General features: G+C 39.7%; 1 protein-coding gene across 5 annotated transcripts in view; it reads left to right on the top strand.

The window, feature by feature from the left end:
- The window catches only part of SCN8A (sodium voltage-gated channel alpha subunit 8), a 113,782-nt gene that overhangs the window by 49,065 nt on the left and 42,851 nt on the right, over nucleotides 1–21,866 (top strand). For 4 of the 5 annotated variants that reach the window (XM_061204670.1, XM_061204667.1, XM_061204671.1 and 1 more), the window contains exons 11-12: nucleotides 7,583–7,945; nucleotides 17,689–17,821. In XM_061204670.1, coding sequence (XP_061060653.1) covers nucleotides 7,583–7,945; nucleotides 17,689–17,821 — 496 coding nt within the window. Of the gene's footprint in view, nucleotides 1–7,582; nucleotides 7,979–17,688; nucleotides 17,822–21,866 lie in introns of all 5 variants that reach the window. The other variant, XM_061204666.1, reaches the window with a different exon arrangement.

The following is a 21,866-nucleotide window of genomic DNA, read 5'->3' as shown; positions in this document are numbered from 1 at the left end:
ACACGATGCTTCTTTTCTACCCTCTGCTTTGCTCCAGAAACAGCCTCTCTAAGATGCCCTGTTTTTTCCATTTCTGAATTGTCCACATTGTATTTATTCTTCACATCCTTTTCTCAAGAAACCTTCCCTGACCCTCCTCCATCCCACCCCCAATTGGAAATTATCATTTCATCTTTCCATTATGTTTATACATACCTCTTTGCATGTTGCTTTTTACTGTATGTGGTTTTATATTTACTAATGTTCATATCCTCTCCTCTCTCAGATAAAATCCTAAAGTCAAGGCCTGCTTCCATGCCCATTCAGATATTTGTTGGAAAAATGAATGAAGAACTTTTATAAATCTGATTTAACCCCTTCTGGGACTTCTTTATGGCCTGGAACCATCTCTGTCTCACCTTCACCTCACCTTTCTCCTAGTTCAGTCTCTTTTGGGGGAAAACTGTGATTGTAGCTTTGTTGTAATCCAGCCCTTGTCTTGAGAGCCATCCTGAGCTAGTTAATAAATACCTTAGTACCATTAACACTTTGCTATTGAATGGGCTCTGATTAATCCATAGGCTTCAACACAGAGTTGCACTGATTGCTCCCTAGCTCAAAAATAAAGCTGGGCTTCTGAGATGTCCTGCTTTGCATGAAAATGTTCACTTCCTCTAATTTCCCCATCTGAAATAAACTGTGGATTCCTAGAGTCCGTGGCTGACTGCCAAGACGTGCTTAGAAGCCCCACACAGTAGTAATACTCTTTGCCCCAGGACTCTCCTGCAGTTTCTCTGATTTTTTTAAAATTAATTAATTAATTTATTTATGGCTGTGTTGGGTCTTTGTTTCTGTGCGAGGGCTTTCTCTAGTTGTGGCAAGTGGGGGCCACTCTTCATCGTGGTGCATGGGCCTCTCACTATCACGGCCTCTCCTGTTGCGGAGCACAGGCTCCAGACGCGCAGGCTCAGCAGTTGTGGCTCACGGGCCCAGCTGCTCCGCGGCACGTGGGATCTTCCCAGACCAGGGCTCGAACCCGTGTCCCCTGCATTGGCAGGCAGATTCCCAACCACTGCGCCACCAGGGAAGCCCAGTTTCTCTGATTTTATCTGGAGGAATGGTTACAGAAACTGAGGCCTAGAGAGATTTACTAATTTATTTAAGGCTATATAGCTAGTAGGTGTTGCAGGCAAGATTTGAACCGGGGGCTTCTGACTATAAGCCTTGTACTGTAGTCTCTAGCCACCCCCTCCTCACTCACCTCCACACATACCTGGTCGTCTGTTCTGTTGGCTTAACGGCGACTGGCTTCAGTTTTCCCACCACACAGTTCAAGTGAATGTCAGTTTCCTGTATTTCATATCTGCTGAGATCCTCTCGAGACATCTGCCCAACCTGTCTCCTACCTGTTTCTCTGTAAAATTACTGCTGTGTTTTTAGGGTTTAGGTGAAAACAAGTATTAGGTTGAGTTCATTTTTGCAAAGTATTTTAATTATTCTGTTGCAGCAGTTCTCGAACTTTTTGGTCTTTATATCTTTAAGAATTATTGAGGACCCCAAAGAGCTTTTTTTAAATGTGCTTTCAATGTATTGTGTTAGAAATTATAATTAAGAAATTTAAAAATGCTTGTTTACTGATTTATTTAAAATAATAATGATAAACCCATTATATGTTTAACACAGATCATACATATTTTTGAAAAAATAAACTTTTCCAGATCAAAGAAAAAATTAGTGTAAAAAGTGGTACTGTTTACATCTTTGCGAGTCTCTTTAATCTGTGGTTAATAGAAGATAGCTGGAATATACCTGTATTCAGTCTGTTGCGATGTATGTTTTTTTGGTTGAAGTATTTAAAGAAAATCTAGTTTCATACAGATGTAGTTGGAAAAGGGAGGAATATTTTAACAGCCTTTTAAGATAATTGTGAATATTCTTCTTCGATGCTTTTCCAAAACTGGATAATGGTAGATTTTTAAATGGTTAGTTGCAATGTGGAAGCTGAAACTGTATCAGTAACTTGGTACTCTGTTACATTAAAATCCTTTGCTGTATTTTGCACTATAGGTCTTTAACTCATGAATGACTTGTAGCATCTTACATTGACCATTTGGGAAATACTGGTTCACTGAGTTATGCAGATCTTCGAAGTACTGACACACAATATTAAAAAATCACATATATTATTATCTCTACCAAGCTCATAAGAAAAGTCTTTAAATTCTGTGAAACTGTCAGGCTCACAGAGTCTACTGTATGCCTGTGAGAAAACGGGAGTGATAAAGGCAGACATCATCTTAGTATTATTATGAAGTAGTTTTAATCTTGTGACCCCCCTCCCCAATAAAAGGGTCACAAGGACCCCAGGAGTTCCCAGACCACATTTTAAGAACCAACTGCTGTGTTGGAAAGAAAAAGTGAAGAAAAGGTGAAATATGGCATGGAAGTAGGACATTTAAATCATCAATTTATTACATTCTAAACATCCCAGTCATTGTTAAACCTTATCCCAGTAAACAGCTGACATGGATGCCCTGAAATTCCCAATTAATTTTTCTGTGTAATGTGAGGGCTACTCCCCCAAACCAAGAACACCCCAGAGCTATTCTCCCAAGCAAACACCTAGATCTAAGGTAGTATTTTTAGTTAGCTGTGATGTGACTGCCTGAAAAGGACCAGAAGCTCCTGGTTTGTTGACAGGAAAGATTTTGAAAACAGGACCTATCTCATAAACTAGCCTGGATCCCAGGAGTTAATAGAGCCACGGGTCCTGAGTCATAACTAAAACCCTCCAGTCCAGGAAAATTGAGACCGGGGGGCCGGGGGCTACCCTCAGGATATGTCTCCTTAGGGAATTGGCTAGATCAGGATTAGATACAAGGGGTACAAGGAGAAATGGGACAAGTTCATCTTTTCCCCTTCCACATTTATTGCAGTCATCTCTTTTGCCAAAAATGGAACAAAGAATTAAAGAATAATGGATAAACTGTTTCCTTTTTGTGTGTATTGTCTCAGGATCCTGATTCCTAAGTGTTCCTGGGTCACTGAATTGGTCATTATCCTTCTATCACTTCCTCTCACTTTCCTATCAGTTAAGAATAGTCAGGTATTATGTACTATATGAGATCTAATATAGTATATTTCCTCATGTAGTACCTAATATTTCCTACTAGGCTGCAGGTTTCGAGAGGGCAGGGACCATGTTATATGTCTTGTTCACCACTGTATCCACATCACTTAGCACACAACAGGTATTTAATGATCATTTGTCAAATAAAAATCAAACCTCTTTCCTAATATGTAGACCTAATATAGTAGGTAGGGTCAGCACCCAACATCGGCCTTGTGAAAATCACAGATTCAGTCCAGGGAAGCTTGCTGTGAGAAGGGAGGCAGTTTTTTATTTTCTGTATTTTATGGTGCTTTGACATGTTAGGAGCCTTGCTGGCTGGGAGTAGCTGCCCCTCTTGGTGCTAGTTTAATGCCTAGAGAGAGCGAACAACTTGCCAGGAAGTGTGCCTTTCATGTGCAGATCAACCAGTCCAAGACCCTTATCCCCAACCTCCTGTTATCTAATTCACACACCCAGCCAATATCTCCCATGCCCTAAATCACTCCAGAGCCAGGACCATTCCTATAGCCCAGAACCTGTTTGAAATTATTCAAACTATCCAATTTTAAACTTGTTCAAATGTGCCTGCTCTGCCTCACCCGTCCCTTCCACAGCAAAGGCTCTGGGCCAGGCTTTTCCCCTCGCTCCTCCTGCCTCCTGACTGACCCTCGTACCCACCCCCACCCCCCGTGAGGCCCTGTGTGGCCTGGCATGACATGATGCAGCATGCCATGCCCCCTTATTTTGGGAACTGTAAGTAATAAACTCTTCTTTCAAAGGCAGTTATCTCTGTGTCTGTCACCTTACCATACCTGATTAAAACAAAATCATAGGTGGGACTTCCCTGGTGGTCCAGTGGGTGAGACTCCACGCTCCCAATGCAGGGGCCCTGGGTTCGATCCCTGATCGGGGAACCAGATCCCGCATGCATGCCGCAACTAAGTCCATATGCCTCAACTAAGAAGCCTGCATGGCACAACTATGAGCCCCCATGCTGCAACTAAAAAAGATCCTGCATGCTGCAACTAAGACCCGGCACAGCCTAAATAAATAAATATTAAAAAAAAAAAAAAGAAACCAAAACTCATAGGTACGTTCTAACACTTAACAAATCTTCTGGCCAGCCACACTGTTTAGAGAAGTGCTTCTCAAACTATCTGTAGCGAAGGACCAGTTTTTGTCTTTCCCATTTCTTCATGAATGATACTCTTGTGAAATATAATTGCAATAAACTTATAGAAAAATTATCACATTCTTGGATGTTGTAAAAATGCCTACTTGCTATTAAAATTTCTAAATGCTTCTCTCAGGTTTTTACTGTCTCATTGCAAACCAGTAGCGGATCATATACTAGCATTGATCTGTGAGTGGTTCAGGGGAATGAATCAGTGAGGGTGCTCAAACATATATGTGAAATGAGGAATAGCAAGCAATAAGCTGGAGGAGACGCTGACCCCTCTACCAGCTCAACAGCATGGAGAAGGAACATGGCCATGTAGGTGCCCTTTTAATACACAGTGACACCCTCCACTCATAAATGAGACCCAGTGAACATTCTAGAATCTAACCTATGCAGCTCCTCCTTTCTGGTGCAGGGATGAGGCAGAAGAGCAAAACAAGTCAGAGTGATCAGGAAAGGGGTCAGAGATGTTACATACCTGAATCCTATTTTTTAGAGGCCTACATACAGCATATAGTATGTATTTAACAATAACATTTATATATAATGATCTGTGGTAAGTGGTTTTCTTGATGCAGTTTCCAGTAATCAAATTCATTTATTATGTCAGAGATTTGTGAGTTGCTTCAAGCCAAGGCAAGAAGAGACTACATAAGGGAAATACAGGTTAGAGAGTGAAGTATGATAAAACTAGAAATATCCAAAGAAAATGTACCCATCTGGGCATGGGGGCTTTGTACATTATAGGAAGAGAATGGAACTGGGATCATTTTGAGTCTAGAACTAGAAGTGGAATTCTAGGTAACCAAAAGATATGGGCAGAAATATTAAAGAGGATCCCTACAGCCATTCCAGGGTTATCATCAAAAGTATTATTTTAAAATGTTTATTTAGCACTTTTAATATGTATACTATATTGGCAGAGTCCTAGCCCACAAAGAACTTTCACAGTGGAATAATTTTACCAGAAGGGTAAGGCCTAAACTCTAAGGCAAAAGTCTTATATAGCTAAAAGTTACTTTGAAATTCCTTCAAAGTCATAATTGGGCAAACTAAGTATCTCAGGGTAGCAAGGAGGATTGTCCGAGGTCAGTTGTCTGTCAGGTTTTGTTCTCTTAGAGCAGAGGTCCTCAAACTGGGATTGCATCCCCTCAGGGCACTTGAAGACTTTCTAAGCACAGTTTTAAGGAACCTGATTTCCAGATCTTTAAGTTACATTTTCCTATGCCTAGGGTGAGGCCTGTGGTCCAAAGTCACACCAGTTCTTTTCCACTTTTCTTTTCACAGTCAGCCTTCTCCCACTTTACAAAAGGAAGGCATACCTCTCTCTCATCCCAAATCCTAAGTAGTGTATTGCCCTAAGATATAAAAATCTTTAGAGGTGTGAAACAAAGGGACAGTTGAAAATATTAGGGTCTAAAAAGTTTTCTTTAATCTAGGAAACAAATCCATTGTAAGGCTTTCTGAATTTACCTATCTCTTACATACTTCTAATAAGGGTGAAATATAGAGTTATAATCAGGGGCATTGGGATGTTTTAAGTTCAGGAGCAAGATGGATGTCACTGGGATACATATTAATACATTTATTAAAAATGAAAAATGAAGTCATACTTTTTCCAATGAAAATAAGTCTGATTTGGCCAATTGCTTTGACATTGGGGACTGGCTTTGCTAATTAGATCATATGGTGGGCATTTTTGTAAATTAAATGAGCTAAATCTGTGGCTTTAAGGTTTTGATGAAAATATCTTTAAAGCATGTGATAACATCATTTTATTAAAAAATTAATGTTGGCAGTGATGTATAGAAATTGACAATATTTTGGTTATTCCAGCCTTTTCTGTTGGGTTAAATAAGGTTCCTTTAAAGTAAAAAAATAACCCCTGTAAGAGGTACCGATATAATTATTAGTTAATAATAAATAAAGCCTTTTTGATATCCTCAGAAATCAGGAAATGGAATACTTCTATCAACTGGGTACAAATCCTTTGGCAAGTTGGGTGGTTTTCAGTTCTTTGCTTTCAGCACAATTAAAAGAGGACTTGATTTAATTGTCAGCTGATAGATCATTAAGATAAATTTTGCTGATAGCTTACTATGCAATTTTGGCATATAACTTAGAAGGAGTTCAAAGAATTGAGTGACATTACTGTTTATAACAATATTCTTCTGTTCCAAGATACCATTTACATGAATAAGGTTTCTCAGCACTTAAAATCTAAATAGTATTAGAAGGGGGAGAGGGGTTGCTGTTGAACCATGTCTGATTCTAATAATAAATAATACTAGCTACAAATATTTAAACACCAAAACACCAATTGGAAAAAAAAAAATTCATCTCATTGAGATATATTTTAATAAAATTTTCTTTTTAAGCTTAGTAATTACTTATAAAATGTAGAATATATTTGTGATCAATTGTATTAATGAGAATTGTAATAAAAACACAATCGAGGAGAATTTTTAAAATTTCTTGGAGACTCATGGTCACAGGAAAATTTTTTTTAATTTTAAGTACAGTTTATAATTTTTTGTTGCAGAAAAGTATTGAAAAGTGTTCAATAAAACGCATTAAAGCATAAAGATATACATTAGCATAAAATTCTCTAGGGAAGGTGGAATGGAAGTATGAGCTGAAGGAGAAAAAGATGAAAAATTTCTAAGTGATAAATACAAGTTTGACTTTAAAATGTCAATGCTGGGAATTATATAATTTACAAATACTTAAACTTCTCATGAAAAAAACGTTGACTTTAAAATGGAGGAGGAGGGGACAGATACCATTTTCAACTGAACTAAAAAACCACTATTGGCGTAGTTCTTAGCCTTTAGGGCATGTGGTACCCATTGAGAGAGTGGCAAGTGACTGGGCACTTTTAAATTCTCTCCTTTTGCCAAGTGTGGCATAGAATCTAACTTGGTAGATTAAAGGCACACTCCACGTGAGCTCATAGTAATGAGAAATAGACACTGAATGTATTTCCTGGTGGATTCAATACACAGAGCATGAGATAAAAGCATCCTTTCAATACATGGGTGAACAGTGAATAGAACTTGTGAATGGTTAACAGGTCAAAGACAGGTGTATCACAAGGTTATGGGGCAAGGAGAAGTGGGTAATGATGGGTGTTGAAAAGCAGTAGAAATTCAACATCCAGAAGTGCTTTCTGGAAACACCTGTGTTCTGATTAACAGGAATGCAAGGATGGGGCCAGGCTGGGGAAGCTGACAGCCTTTGTTCAGCCTCTACGGGGTCCCCTTCCTGTCTCATGCCTCCCTCTCTGTCTCTCTCTCTTCCTGCCCCTACAGTCACTGCTCAGCATTCCGGGCTCCCCATTCCTGTCCCGCCACAACAGCAAAAGCAGCATCTTCAGCTTCAGGGGTCCCGGGCGGTTCCGGGACCCGGGCTCCGAGAACGAGTTTGCGGACGACGAGCACAGCACGGTGGAGGAGAGCGAGGGCCGCCGGGACTCGCTCTTCATCCCCATCCGAGCCCGCGAGCGCCGCAGCAGCTACAGCGGCTACAGCGGCTACAGCCAGGGCAGCCGCTCCTCGCGCATCTTCCCCAGCCTGCGGCGCAGCGTCAAGCGCAACAGCACGGTGGACTGCAACGGTGTGGTGTCCCTCATCGGCGGCCCCGGCTCCCACATCAGCGGGCGTCTCCTGCCAGAGGTGAAAATAGATAAGGCAGCTACTGATGACAGTGTAAGGAAGTAAAAAAGTAGACCGAGGCTAGGCATGGCATTCTCTCCCACTCCCTTCCTCTCTTCTCTCCGTGCTCTGTCCATTCCACCCGGTCTCTCTTCCACGCTCCATCCCAACTCTTGTCTCTGCCCCCCACCACTTCTGTTTTCTCCCTCCTGGTTTGTTTCTATTTCTCTCTTCAGCCCTCCTCTTTTACTCTCCCTGTTTTCCCTTTTACTTTATTCCTTGCTCCATTTTCCCCCATCTTCCTTCCTTGTTTCTTACTCTGGCCCTTTCCCCATCAACTCTTTCCTTTATTTTATCCCTTTTTCTCTCTCTCCATCTCTGCACGTCTCTGCCTGCTTATCTCTTTTCCTCCCCACACCTGCTTTGACTGAATGCCTCTGGCCAGCGGATCCTGCCCGGATGGAATGAGAAGGGCCTCTGCCGTCACCAATGACCGAGTCTGAGCGGGTTTGGAACTACCATTGCTTCTCTCCCCCTACGTCCTCCCTCCTCGTAGGGAAACAGCTTGGAATTTAAAGCTCTTATCTTCCTATTAAAAAAAAAAAAAACAGTAACATAGCTTTGAATAATTTTCTTAGTCTCCTCTACAAGAGTGAGATGTGATTTTTCTTCTTTTTCCAAAGAGGAGTGTGCATGGGTGATGCTGAGGGTAGGAAGTAGGCACTGGGAGAGCCAGACAAGGAGAGGTTAAGGAAACCAGTGGGTAACTGGACCTAGACATTTAAAAGGGATTGAGATGGAAATAAATCAAAGGAGGGGAAGGTAGGTGGTCAGGGCAAGAACACATGGTATATGGGGGAGGAAGGAAAAGGGAAGTGAAAGATGAATTTAAATGTAATCAAATGTCAGGCTCTGGAGGAGCTGTATATAATGGCTTCACAAAATCACTTGTCTAGGGGTTAGGATAATGGCTCGCCTCTTTGGGAAAAGCCATCTCTTAACATTTCTTTAGATTCTAAGCTGTTTATACCTTTTTTTTTTAGTTTTAAATTCTTATAACCTTAATGATCCTAATCCTTTCTACCTCTAGTTCCTTAACTTTCCTCAGTCCCTCCTTAGCTGGTCTCAGCTTCTTGAGATAGCATGTCGGTCTGTTTTGTTCCAACACTTCAGTTTCCTCTCGCACAGCATGAAGATAGCCAGCCCTTTAATTAGCATGATGCATGTGTGGAGGAAAATTGGACAATCAAGGATGGAATTATTCGGAATGATCTGCTTTTGGCACTTTAGGACAGTTGTTGACTGTCCTAAATTCAAAAGACAGTTAGGATATTTGACATCCTTTCTCTTCCTGCCTTTTTATTTAAAAGCAAAATATTTTCCCCCTTATGTTTGTATAGCTCTTTACAAGGTACAAATTACTTTTACATGCTTTATTTGTTTCGAATAAAAATTCCATAAGGCTGACAAAGTAGAGCTGATTATTCCTGTTTTTGAGATGGGGAAACAGGCTCAGTGAATCTGTACTCCTTGGGGTTACACAGTTCATCACTGACAGACCTTTCAGAAACCTCAATCTTCTGTTTCTCAGTTAATTGTAATGTGTTCTCCGCCTAGTCACATGGCCATTGCTCTTCTGGAGAACTGTTTGTTTCAGATCAAGCGTAATAGGAACAGTAATAATAACAAACGGTGGCTCCAAAGTCCCCCTCCAAGCTAGGTAGTTGGCCAAAATAAATGTTATGAATGACTGTCTTTACTTGAAATACAATTTTTTGATCTTCACTGGTTCTATGTCTAGATGTAAATTTTTTGGCTCCATAATTAGATAGATAATTATATTCTCTAAAAAAACAAGAGATGATCTCAATGGAGAATGAGGGGTGGATCAGCATGGACAGTACAGTGGGGATAATTCAAATGTTGAAAACCGAAGTAAATTTTGATATCCTAGCAGTTTTAAAAGATATTTAAGTGAAATAATATATCTTGCTTTTTCTTTGAAGAGAAGGTATTAGAAAAGGTGTCCAGGAAGAAGGAGCTTGAACTTCAGCTTAAAGGCAGATGAGCAGGTTTGCGGGTTTTGTTTTTGTTTTTTTAGCAGCTTGTGTTACGTTGTGTGGGAGACAAATTTGAGAGGCAGTTGAGCAGTTGGCTGTGGAATGTAAGGCTGTCTGCGCCGCCTTACGTTGTGGCTGACAGAACGCTGCCTTCGGGGTTTTGGGGGTCCTGCACACTCAACACCCTGTAAGCACTTAGGAGATGCTTTGCAGTGGCCCCAAGTGATGGTGGTGACAGACCTGAGGATTCCCAAGGCCAGGAGGTCAGATCCCAAAGTGACAGGAAGATGAGGTAGGTAGGACTGTATCATTCCCAAGGGCTTCATAACGAGGAAAAATTATTTTGTTAGAAGCCATAAAGAAGCACCTCCTAGTTGTTAATGGTGTGGGGAAATATCTAAGTTACATTAATAGGCCAAAAAGACAAAACAAAACAATAACAGAATGCATATAGTTTGTGTGGTATGATATTGTCTATATAAAGACAAACTGCATATAGAAAAAAGATGACTGACTAAAAGTTAACAGTAGCTGCCTTTGGAAGGGGAAATTATTAGTGACTTTTTTTTCCTTCCTTGCACTTTTCTGTTCTTTCTAGTTTTCTACAATGGGCCTAATACTTATAGCTGCCATAGACTGAGTTCCGATGACACTTTGCTAAGCACTTTATATGTATGATCTCATTTAATTCTTATAACTTCCCCATTCAGTAGGTGGTTTTATCCAATCAACAGATAGACTCAGAGATTTAGTGATTTGTGGAAATGGAACCAAGGTCTTCCTGATGCCAAAAGAACTTCCTGACTGCTTATTTGGGAAGTAGGAAAAGTCATTTATCTTAGAAGGAATTAATATATTCATAATGTTATATGCAGCTCGGGCCAAATGAGCAATTATTATACCTCTTTGGGCTGGAAGATAGTGATTCTCACTGTCAAAACGTTTTGGATGCGTCTGCAGCTATGGATTAACTTGTCCTCGCCTGAACCATCAGAGTGCTTCCAGTTACATACTCATGCTTTATGGACTGGTGTAGGAGCCGTTGATGGTCCATAAGCTGATCTCACACAACATTAATGCTTGGGCTATGCCACATCTGTATTTTTTTCTTTAGACTCAAATTAAGAAATATAATATTCCCTATGAAAAAAAGACATCCAGACATCACCTCATTAGAATCTCATCAAAAACTATTTCACATCTTCATTAATTATTCTGTTGTGATTGAGTGGTGATAATTTTTTGATAGTTTGAGAACTTTTGCTTTTTGCTGAAGCAGAGGATAAGGGGACTTTTCCCATGTCTTCATCTCTGAGCTGGAAAATCATTGCTCTTCACTCGTAAAGGAAGCAGGTGCCACTGACCATCCAAACACACACATAACTCAGAAATCATGTTGTAAATGTAAAGCATTATCTCATTTCATGCTCACAGCTCCTGCCCTCTGAGTTAGATACTACTATTGTGTGCATTTTATGAGGAGGAAACCAAGGCTTAGAGAAGTAAAGCAACTTGTCCAAGATTGCACAGTAAGCAGTAGAGTTAGGATTTGAATCCAGACGATCAAACTCCACAGCATTAACCACTAACCATTATGCTATGCTAACTACGAAGCCGGGTTCTTTATTTACTCAAGTGATCCTGAAAAATGAGCATCTCTAAGCCCATTTCCTTATCTGTAAAAAAGGGATAAAAAGGACCGTTGTTATAGGGCTATTTGAAGATTAAATGTAGTAACATTTATAAAATGTGAAGCATATTACTTGGCCCATCCTTGGTATTCAGAAAGCCAGTTTCCATTCCTTTCCCTATACTTTTTTGGCCTTTGTAGCCTGAGAAGTAGACAGTGGGATTTCTGCTGAATTGCTTGACTTGGAGAGGGTCGGATTTCTTCTAAGATTCCAAAGATCCTTTGAGAAGGAGAAATTATTGTACAGTATTTTAAAGCAGAATACTACAAAAATTTTAGAAGGGCTTGAACAGGAGATAAATGGCTAGGTCCTAAGGCCACTTCTAAAATGCTCTAAATTTTAGTCCCAAGAAAGGTGACTGGCTGGTAAGTTGCCACTTATGTATTTCCATGTGTAAGCAGTTCAGAATCAATAACAAGTTGAGATTCCTTGGATAGATCTATAGAAATGTGGGCAGAACCTGCCATCTGCAGACATGGTAGAATATCTCTTTGAGAAGGACAGCTACAATTTAGGAGGTTGGAAGTCAGTGGCTAAATGCCTAATAAACTTTGTGTTTGAGTTAAGAGAAATGCAACAAATTTGTATTGGGTTTAAAGTAATTAAGGTTCTCAGTTACTTCCTCTGTTACTGATAGTTTTGCACCAAGGCTCCTTAGGGGCTGAATTTTTAAAAGGCAGAGAGGCTCCTGGCTTTAAAAAGTTGTTAGTTCTCCTCCTCCCTCCCCAACAAAATGAAAGAAAACAAAACAAATAAAAATATACACCTTCATTTCCCCCCCCCCCAAAAATGACCCGAAGAAATAAGGGAGGGGAGAGAATGAGTATGTGATCTTTCCTCTGGTCCTTGGGTCTCAGCATGCTTGGAGGAAGACACCTTCTTCCCACCTTCCAGGTGATGAGAATTGGGCAGCTGAGCCAATAGTAGAGACATACCTCGCAGAATCCCAAGCAGATTCTAGGTGGAAAGTGACGATGAAGCTGCTTTACATGGGAGAGTCTGCTCCAGGTTTTCTTCCCTTCAATTGGTCATAGTCTGACACAAGAAACAATAGCCAACATTATTGGTTGGAAAGTGAAATAGTGCAGATGCTTTGGAAAACAGTTTGGCAGCTCCTCATAAAGTTAAACATAGAGTTATCAGATGACGCAGAGATTCTACTCATAGGTATATACCCAGGAAAACAGGTGTTCACACAAAATTTATACATAAATGTATGTATATGTTTTTTCAAAAAACACAGAATTGTGGTAGTGATTGTACTGAATCTATAGATCACTTTGGGGAGAATGGACATCTTTTTTTTTTTTTTTTTAAAGCACATGATTATATTTTAATACACAACCAAAATACAAAACACCATAGTAAATTGATAGCAATAAAATATGGAACTTCATTTGCACTGCATGACAAATGGTTATCATCCTGAATAATAAATGAGTTCTTAGAAACCAGTAACAAAGACATTGATATATCAATGGAATGGAAGAAAAAAAAAAACCAGAAGAAAATGAAATAACACAAATGACTAGTAAGGATTAAGCATATATGAAGATGACAGAGCTGAACAGTAACAGAAGAAAAGCAATTTCTTTGTAATACCATATTACCAAAGGTTAAAAATGTAACATTTGTACAGTTTTAGGAAATATACCCACATAAACACTGGGGAAACAAGATTGATGAGGTCCTGTCTGTATGGACATCTTAATTATATTGAGTCTTCCAATCTATGAATGTGGTACATTTCTCCATTTATCTAAGTCTTCTCAAGTTTCTCTCAGCAAAGTTGTATAGTTTTTAGTGGGGGTCTTAGACATCTTTCATTAGATTTTTTTCCTTGGTATTCGATATTTTTTGATACTATTGTAAAAGGTATAATTAAACTTTTTATTTTCAATTATTTGTTGTCAGAATATAGAAATACAGTTGATTTTTGTATATTGACCTTATATCTCATGACCTTGATAAATTAATGTATTGGTTCTATTAGCCTTGGAGGGTTTTTTTGGTAAATTCCATAGTGTTTCCTACATGCACAGTAATATTTTCTGTGAGTAACAGCAACTGCAATCTTTATGCTCTTAATTTATTTTTCCTGCTTTATTGCACTAGCTAAGACTTTAGATACAAAATTGAATAGACTTGATGAAAGCGTACATCCTTCCTTGTTTCCAGTATTAGAGGAAAAGGATTTAATGTTTCACCAAGAAGCATGATGTTGGCTGTAGGTTTCATAGATGATCTTTGTCAGACTGAAACTACTACATTGTATTTGTGGCTTGCTGAGAAATTTTATTTTTATGCAGAGGTGTTGAATTTTGTTAAATGTTCTTTTTCTGCATCTGTGAGATGATCATATGGTTTTTCTCCTTTATTCTGTTAACGTGATGAATAACACTGACTTTTTTCCTAGTATTAAATTAACCTTGCTTTCCTGGGATAAACTCTGTTGGTCATGATGTAGTATCCTTTGTATATATTGCTGGATTCTATTTACTCATATTTTGTTAAGGATTTCACATCTCTGTTGATGGGGGATATTGATCTCTAATTTTCTTTTCTTGTAATGTTCTTGTCAGGTTTAGTATCAGGGTTATGTTCGCTTTATAAAACAAGTTGAGAAGTATTCTCTTAACCTCTGTTTTCTGAAAGAATTTGTGTAAAATTAGTATTATTTCTTCCATAAACATTTGATAGAATTCACTTGTGGAGCCCCATCTGGGCCTAGAGTTCTCTTTGTGATAAGATTTTTTATTATAATTTCTTGAATTAATATGGGCTATTTAGATTTTCTATTTCTTCTTATGTCAGTTTTTATAAGTTGTGTTTGGATATGTTTGTCTATTTCATCCAAGATGAAATGGCATAAAGTTATTCACAACACATCCTTATTATCTTAATAACATCTATAGGATTTATAGTGATATCCTGTTTTTTCACTCCTGAAAATTATAATTTGTGTTTTCTCTATTTTTTTTTCTTGATCAGTCTTGCCTGGGGAATTAGCAATTTTATTAATCTTTTTAAAGAACCAACATTTGACCTTTTTGGATTGTCTGTTGTTTGTCCGTTTACTAATTCATTAATTTCCATTCTTATTATTTCCTTTCATATACTTACCTATGGCTTAATTTGATCCTCTTTTTCTAGTTTCTTAAGGCAGAAGCTTCGAGCATTGATCTTATATCTTTTTTTATTTTCTAATATAAACATTTAAAGCTGTAAAATTTTCTCTAACAATTTCTTTAGCTTCATCCCATAAATCTTGATGTATTGTGTTTTCATTGTCATCAGTTAAAGTGTTTTTTAAATTTCCCTGTGCAAACCTCTTTGATTCACAGATCTTTAGAAGTCTGTTGTTTAATTTACAAATATGTGGGAATTTTTCTGGATATCTTATTATTACCAAGACATTTGATGGAACCAGTTATTTGGATCTATGCTAAATGCTCTTGCCTTTGTAAAAAGATAATTAATGGATTTCTCTTTTTACCTTCTAAAATTTCCTAAGTATAGGCTTTGAAATGTTCATTTCTCAGCACCTTCTTTCATTTGTTTCTTTTTTAAAATTTAAGCAATTGTACAGTATAGATTATAGTTCTATAACACATTATGGATTATGGAACAAATTTTAATATTTCAGAAGTTGTCTCCACATAGCCTTGCTATAGTTTACTTTCATTTTACATAGAAAGAGATAAATAGTAATTGTTGCATCTTAATATTAAGTTTGGGGATAAATTTTTCTTTAATTTTTGTGGATTTTTTTATCCAAGCTAAAAATTGTTTTATCTTTTGAATAGGTGTCAACAAATGATAATATAATGATTTGACTAGGTCTTTTTAGATAGCATTTTCATTAATTTTGTTTTTTAAGGTTGGTGTTATTAAAGCCTGAAGAATTTATGTCTTATTATATCCAGCATGCCCAGAAGACAGTAAGCTACACTAATACCAAAGCCATATTAAGTGCAGTTTCATTCTTCTTTGATGAACCAGCCAGTCCATTAGATCTTCCAGTACCTCGGGGGTCAGCATTATAAAATCTATCTATTGTAGATTTGCGGAAGGGCAGTTCAATAAAAATCTAGAATCAATAAATGTCAGAAATAAGAATGTCCATTGTATTGGGACTTCTGTGTTCATTTTTAGATGATTGTCATTTTTTAAATAAATTTATTTATTTATTTATTTATTTTAATTTATTTTTGGCTGCGTTGGGTCTTCGTTGCTGCACGCGGGCTTTCTCTAGTTGCAATGAGCGGGGGCTACTCTTCGTTGCGGTGTGCAGGCTTCTCATTGTGGTGGCTCCTCTTTGTTGCGGAGCACGGGCTCTAGGCACGTGGGCTTCAGTAGTTGTGGCACGTGGGCTCAGTAGTTGTGGCTCACAGGCTCCAGAGCACAGGCTCAGTAGTTGCGGCGCTCGGACTTAGTTGCTCCACGGCATGTGGGATCTTCCCGGACCGGGTCTTGAACCCTTGTCCCCTGCACTGGCAGGCAGATTCTTAACCACTGCGCTACCAGGGAAGTCCTGTCATTTTTAAAATATAGTAGTTTAATCTCATTTATTAAATGTCATGAATATCAGGCTGGGGATTGTAGCAAAAAGTGATTTCTCAAAGAAATATACCGTATCATGACCTGAGCTAATGGTTAAGTCATTCTTACAAATACAGATGTTTGTATAGTAATGAATTGTATAGTAATTCCCAAGGAAACCAGTTCTTTTTCTTTTGCATTTCTTCTGTAGCTCTGCCAAACAAACAAAACAAAACAAACAAAACCCTACGGTAAACCAAATCTCTGAATCAGTGCAACTATTTGATAAAACACTATGATGGGATAAATTATAATCTGCCAGGAACTTTCTTCAGTACAGTTCTTAAAATCTAAATATATGTAAGAATAGAAAGGCTTTCTGATGTAACTCTCCAGAGACGATTATTTTCTTTTCAAAACTTTCTGTCACTGATCAGACAGATACTTCTCTAGCTTCATACAAACACATGTCTCCCCTGTCCTGTGGTGACTGTCTCTGTCCTCTTACCTTCACATGGAAGGAGCAGCTAAGTTTATATGGATGACGTGTTACAATGGACAGCATGGTTACTAGAAAGCTACGTTTTAAGCCACCCCATTAAGCCTGATCTGATGTAGAATATTCAGGTTGGCACAAACAGCGCAAGCAAGGGACATTCAGAGACCCTTTGCCGTAATCTACCATACTGGTATTGCCCAAGGAGGAGCGTGTAAAAATATTTTGTTTAACAGTCTGATGGTGTTTTCTAGCCTTTTTATTTGGTTGGGAATTTGAAAATTTCAGGTTAACTCATAAAATAAAAATGTAAAAAGACAAGATAAATGTAAAAAGACATATGAGGCAATGTGTTTAATTAAGATGGCAAAACCTACCATTCTTGTTTGCAGTGGCTTGGAGGAGATTTGGAGTAGAACTTCTACTTGCTAATGTTCAGTTAGGCCCAGGTTTGACATTTGGAAGTGACAGTTTGGTAGAATGATGGTGCTCCTACAAGTGAAGGAAACTGTGTCTGGAATACTCAGTGTGCTCAGGGACCTGGCCCTTCATGAAATTTCACGTACAGGTGAATTTGACTTATTTTATCATGTGGTCCAATTCTAGCCAAATGCTGTGGATATGAGAGGAGGACAGGAGAACTCAGGATCTACTTCTGATGGCATTTTCCCAGGGGATCTGGTCTTTCTACTCTATGCTTACATTGAGCAGATGAGGTATTTGGATCCCAGCCAGACTCTTGGGTTCATTGTAGATTTTATACACACTTAAACGACTTGGTCTTGTCATCTGTGGAACTAAGGATGATCCATGGCCAGCTCGTTTCATTCTACTTCTTGAGGTGAATAGGATTGTAGGATCAAAGTAAAAAGATCTAAGGAAGAGCATATGTTCTCGCTCACTCCAGACTATATCCGGTAAGGCCCAACCTTAAGTTTATAAGACTTTACTCACCCAACTTGCTGTTTTTTTCAGGCTACAACCGAGGTGGAAATTAAGAAGAAAGGCCCTGGATCTCTCTTAGTTTCCATGGACCAATTGGCCTCCTATGGGCGGAAGGACAGGATCAACAGTATATTGAGCGTTGTTACAAATACACTGGTAGAAGGTATGTGCCTTGTGATGTTGGTCCAAGCTGCTGAGCTATAAATATGTAGTGTGCATGATAATATAAATATAGTCCCTTGGTCTGAGTTTTGCAAAAGTTGTCTCTGAGCTTTAGGAATAGAGTCTGCTGGTTATAGAAACCAGCATTTCAGATCTACATGTGGAGAATCCAGGAAGGACTTCAAAGCCGCTGCCAGCACTGTACACAGATAGGTAAGAAGTATGAAGGAACAACGTAAGAGTGAGCTAGAGGATCTCAAGACGTCTCTGTAATCATCACCATGAGGAGCCAATAGGGTGACGTGAGGCAAAGAGGAACAGAGACGGAAGAACTGTGATGATAGAAAATGATGGAACCCCCCTCGTGCCCTCGACCACAAAACTTACCTTCCTCTTTTCCTTTTTAGCTACTTACAGATCTTTTGGTTTTCCCTTAAGGACAAATGTGCCGTGCATTGTGATTATACCTAATTCTGCCTCGCTTTAAACACCCCCATATATCCATAAATATATTGCACGTGTGAACAGGCAAGCTGAAACCCCTCTAACGCTGGCGCTCTGTGCCCAGGGGAAGGGCAGCCACTGTTGAATCATAGCGTGCCTGCAGCAGCGTAGCCATCAGAGCCTGAACTCAGTAGCAGGTGGCTCCTCCATGACACAGCCTGGCTCGCTGAGGAACAGCTGAGGATTTCCCATTACACTGCAGTTCCTTCGCAAGTGTCTGCTTTCTGTCCGACTGTGGTCTGTATTCCAGGCTCCTCTTGGCTTCTTTGGTAGTAGATTCAGTGACCAGGTTTTCTCTCACAAGATTCTGATTGATTCTGCATGCTTCTTCTTCATCTGATTCATGTTGATGTAGCTGAGTTGTCCCATTATAGATCCGTACTGTTCCTGATTGCCGTTCTTCAGAATCCACACACCCAGGCTAACCCAGTAATAATCAGAGTCCCTGAGATAAGGAGACTCAAATTACTCTGGTGTCCTTCGAACAAGTTTTTTTTTTTTTTTTTTTTTTGAGTCATTTAAGCCACATACCACTTCTAGTCTGTGTGTGTGTGTGTGTGTGTGTGTGTGAGAGAGAGAGAGAGAGAGAGAGAGGCAGGGGCATCTGTGGTGAAAGGAGAATCCCTAGAAGGGAACCCGAAACTCCCCTGGAATACTCACATCTGTGCATATGGGCAAGGAGTTAGACTAAACCTAGACTAATCTTGAGAATGTATCACGTAAAAAGAATACTGAACTAACTACTTTTCAGCTCCTGAACAGCTTCATTTAGTCCTGTTTTCTTTAATTCCCACTGAGGTCATTGTCTGATAGAACATCTTTAAGCTTTATAGTTTATACTTTGAGATAAAAGGTAAGTAACTGCAGATCATAAGAATTCCAAGATAAGATATATCAATATTAGCTTAAGAACCTTAGCAAATTTTATTCTTCACTTGGAGACCAAGACAAGATTTCTCTGAGTATCTGTAGCAGTTGAGAAAGAAAAACGAACAACCTCCAACAGGCCTATTTTATTCCTGGTAGAAACATCAGAGCAGGAGAACTATCCATGCAACGCAACAGTGATTTATTGGTTACCTCGGTGGCCTAGCACAGGGTCTGGCAAAAGTAGATGCTCAAAAAATGTGTACTGAACTGAATTTTGTTGTGCTTGGAATTGGGGAGGAGTACTGGGGCTGCAGGATTCCTTTCGGAGGCCTTAGTACCTGTCCTGCCTTTCCCTGCTCACACATCCTCCCATCCCATCTCCTAGGATTTGACTCCCTTTGCTAAAGCTGATGAGACAGAACTGCTGTAATCAAAGGACGATGAATGGCTGGAGCTGAATGATGTGAGAGAATTAAAGGACATTAAGAAAGACCCATTCCTATTTAACCACTGTTCCCTCTGTATTTAACAATTGCTACAACATGGAAAGCCAACATTGAATGAATAATTGTTTCTGCTTTTCAGCCTTCAGTTAGGAAACTCTGACATTATTTTAATCCAAAGAAGCGGGCTTCTTATCTAATGGTTTAGAAACCACAGTGGAGAATTCCAGAATCCTGTAAATAATGAGATAATCCTGCCTGCTCTGCCTCACCCCTATCCTATTGCCAGCATGCTCACCAGGGTCCAATAAACTCAGCGGAATTCACAATCAGCAGAGCCATAAGCTTTGGGGATATTTCAGAGGACGGGGCATGGGGTGTCGGCAGAGAGTAATGTGGTCTTACTTCTCCTCAAAGCAGTAAAGCTATGGGAGAAGGGGAGAGGGTTGAAGTAAGAATGAGGAAGCAGTCATGGTATTTAGCATTATTGATTCTCAGGTGAAACAGTTTCAAAAGTGTCAGTGCAATTACTTACCTGGTATCTGCCTTTCCAGGTGCGGCTATAAGCTCTGTGAGGGTGGTGATTCTTGTTCATCAACGTAGTCCCAGTGCGTAGCACGTTGTTGAATTGACCTGGGAGAAGCCCTGGCCTTCAGAAACCTCCTGGTCTACAAAGGCCACCATCTTGGAGGAATCATGAGGCCCTCTGTGAAAACAATTCCCAGTGCCCCCAAGGTTGAGACTACAATTCCCAGTGCCCCCAAGGCTGAGTGCCCCCAAGGTTCTCTCTGAAAATGTCCAGGAGCAAACTAAGGGGAGCCCCACAAACTTTTGGACATCTCACCCCCATATGTTAACACATTCGCCCAGACTTTGCTGTTCCGGGTGTGTAGGGCCAGTAACGGTGTGCAGAGTTGTGAGTCACTTTATAAACCTCCTTATTCACCTAACTGATCTCTTCTAGCTCCTAAAGCTCCACATTATCTTAGTTTTTGTGGAACGGAAACGAGTATCCTGAGGATCTTCCCCTCTCAGTAAATGGGAGGGATACTAGATATCTAGTATCCCTTTTTGGTGCCCCATAGGGTAGGGAAACCCTACCCTTGTCTGTCTGGCAAGGACTCGGAGCCTAGTTCATTGTAAAACGTTACAATTGTGTCAACTGTTAGAAACGTGAACAGTCCGCTGCTTCAACCTCCATGTGCAGGTGAACAGCAGACATTTGGAGAAAGGAGGAGATAAAAAAAGGAACGGAACCAGATTTCCAAATATGTACTATAAGAATTTATGGAAATAAGAGAACCTTTTCAATTTTCTTTTTTGGGAAGAAGACTAAATTTACCTTGGGAAGGGAGGGAGTTCTATGAGGAAGAAACCAAAGCAAATTTTCTTCACAGACTTCCTTTCCCACGCAGACTCCCACGTGTCGCTTACTGTGGCCCTTAAATCTGAAAAACCAAGGCAACCATTTTCTTAGCAACCAGGGAGCCAATTAGAAGCCCAACCAAAGCACCCCATCTAAAATAAAGCCATCACCATGGGCACCATCCGGCTGGTTGGAAAAAGGGAAAGTAGACTGATTTAAAGCAGCCATCTTGCTCTTCGTGAAATGTTGGGAAACTTTTTTTCTATTCCCTGAATGATTTGATTTTGTTAGTGGATTTGAGTGGGGTCAGGGTGGTAGCGGATGCAGTTATATCCAACCCCACAGAGCCAAGACCTGGCCTCTAAGGATTATCATGCTGATGGGTTTTCAAAGTTACACCTCTTCAAGAATATCCTTCCAGATCAAAGTCCTTGGACTTTTGTGATGCTAGCTATTATATTTCATACTTAATTTGAGGAGGGCTTTGTTACCGAGGGCCTCACGCCTAGATTGTTGGAGCTGAATGGCTCTCCGCCTTTAGTGTCTAATTGTCCTTTCTAATCTTTGCTTTGTAAACGACCTTAGAGCTCATCGAGTCCAGTGATTGTCAGTCTGGGTTTATCGGAGTCCTAGGACCCTGGGGAAGTACCTCAGGGAAGGAAGACTTGGATTGCCCTGGACTCCAAGCTCCTCTTCCTGCCTAAACTAGAGCAGCTCCTGGTTTGTCTATTTTACATATTGGGGGTCACATAAGATCTTGTTTGAAAAAATGCGTCCTGCTTTTAAAAGAGGGACAGACTAAAGAGACGAAGAGGAGAAGACAAAAGAAGAGAGAAACAAAAAAGAAGGAAGAAAGAGACTGA

Source organism: Eubalaena glacialis, chromosome 11 (genome assembly GCF_028564815.1).
Source record: "Eubalaena glacialis isolate mEubGla1 chromosome 11, mEubGla1.1.hap2.+ XY, whole genome shotgun sequence".
Classification (NCBI taxonomy): Eukaryota; Metazoa; Chordata; class Mammalia; order Artiodactyla; family Balaenidae; genus Eubalaena; species Eubalaena glacialis.
The sequence above is the reverse complement of the archived record's forward strand: the minus strand, read 5'-3'. Positions and strand labels throughout refer to the sequence as shown.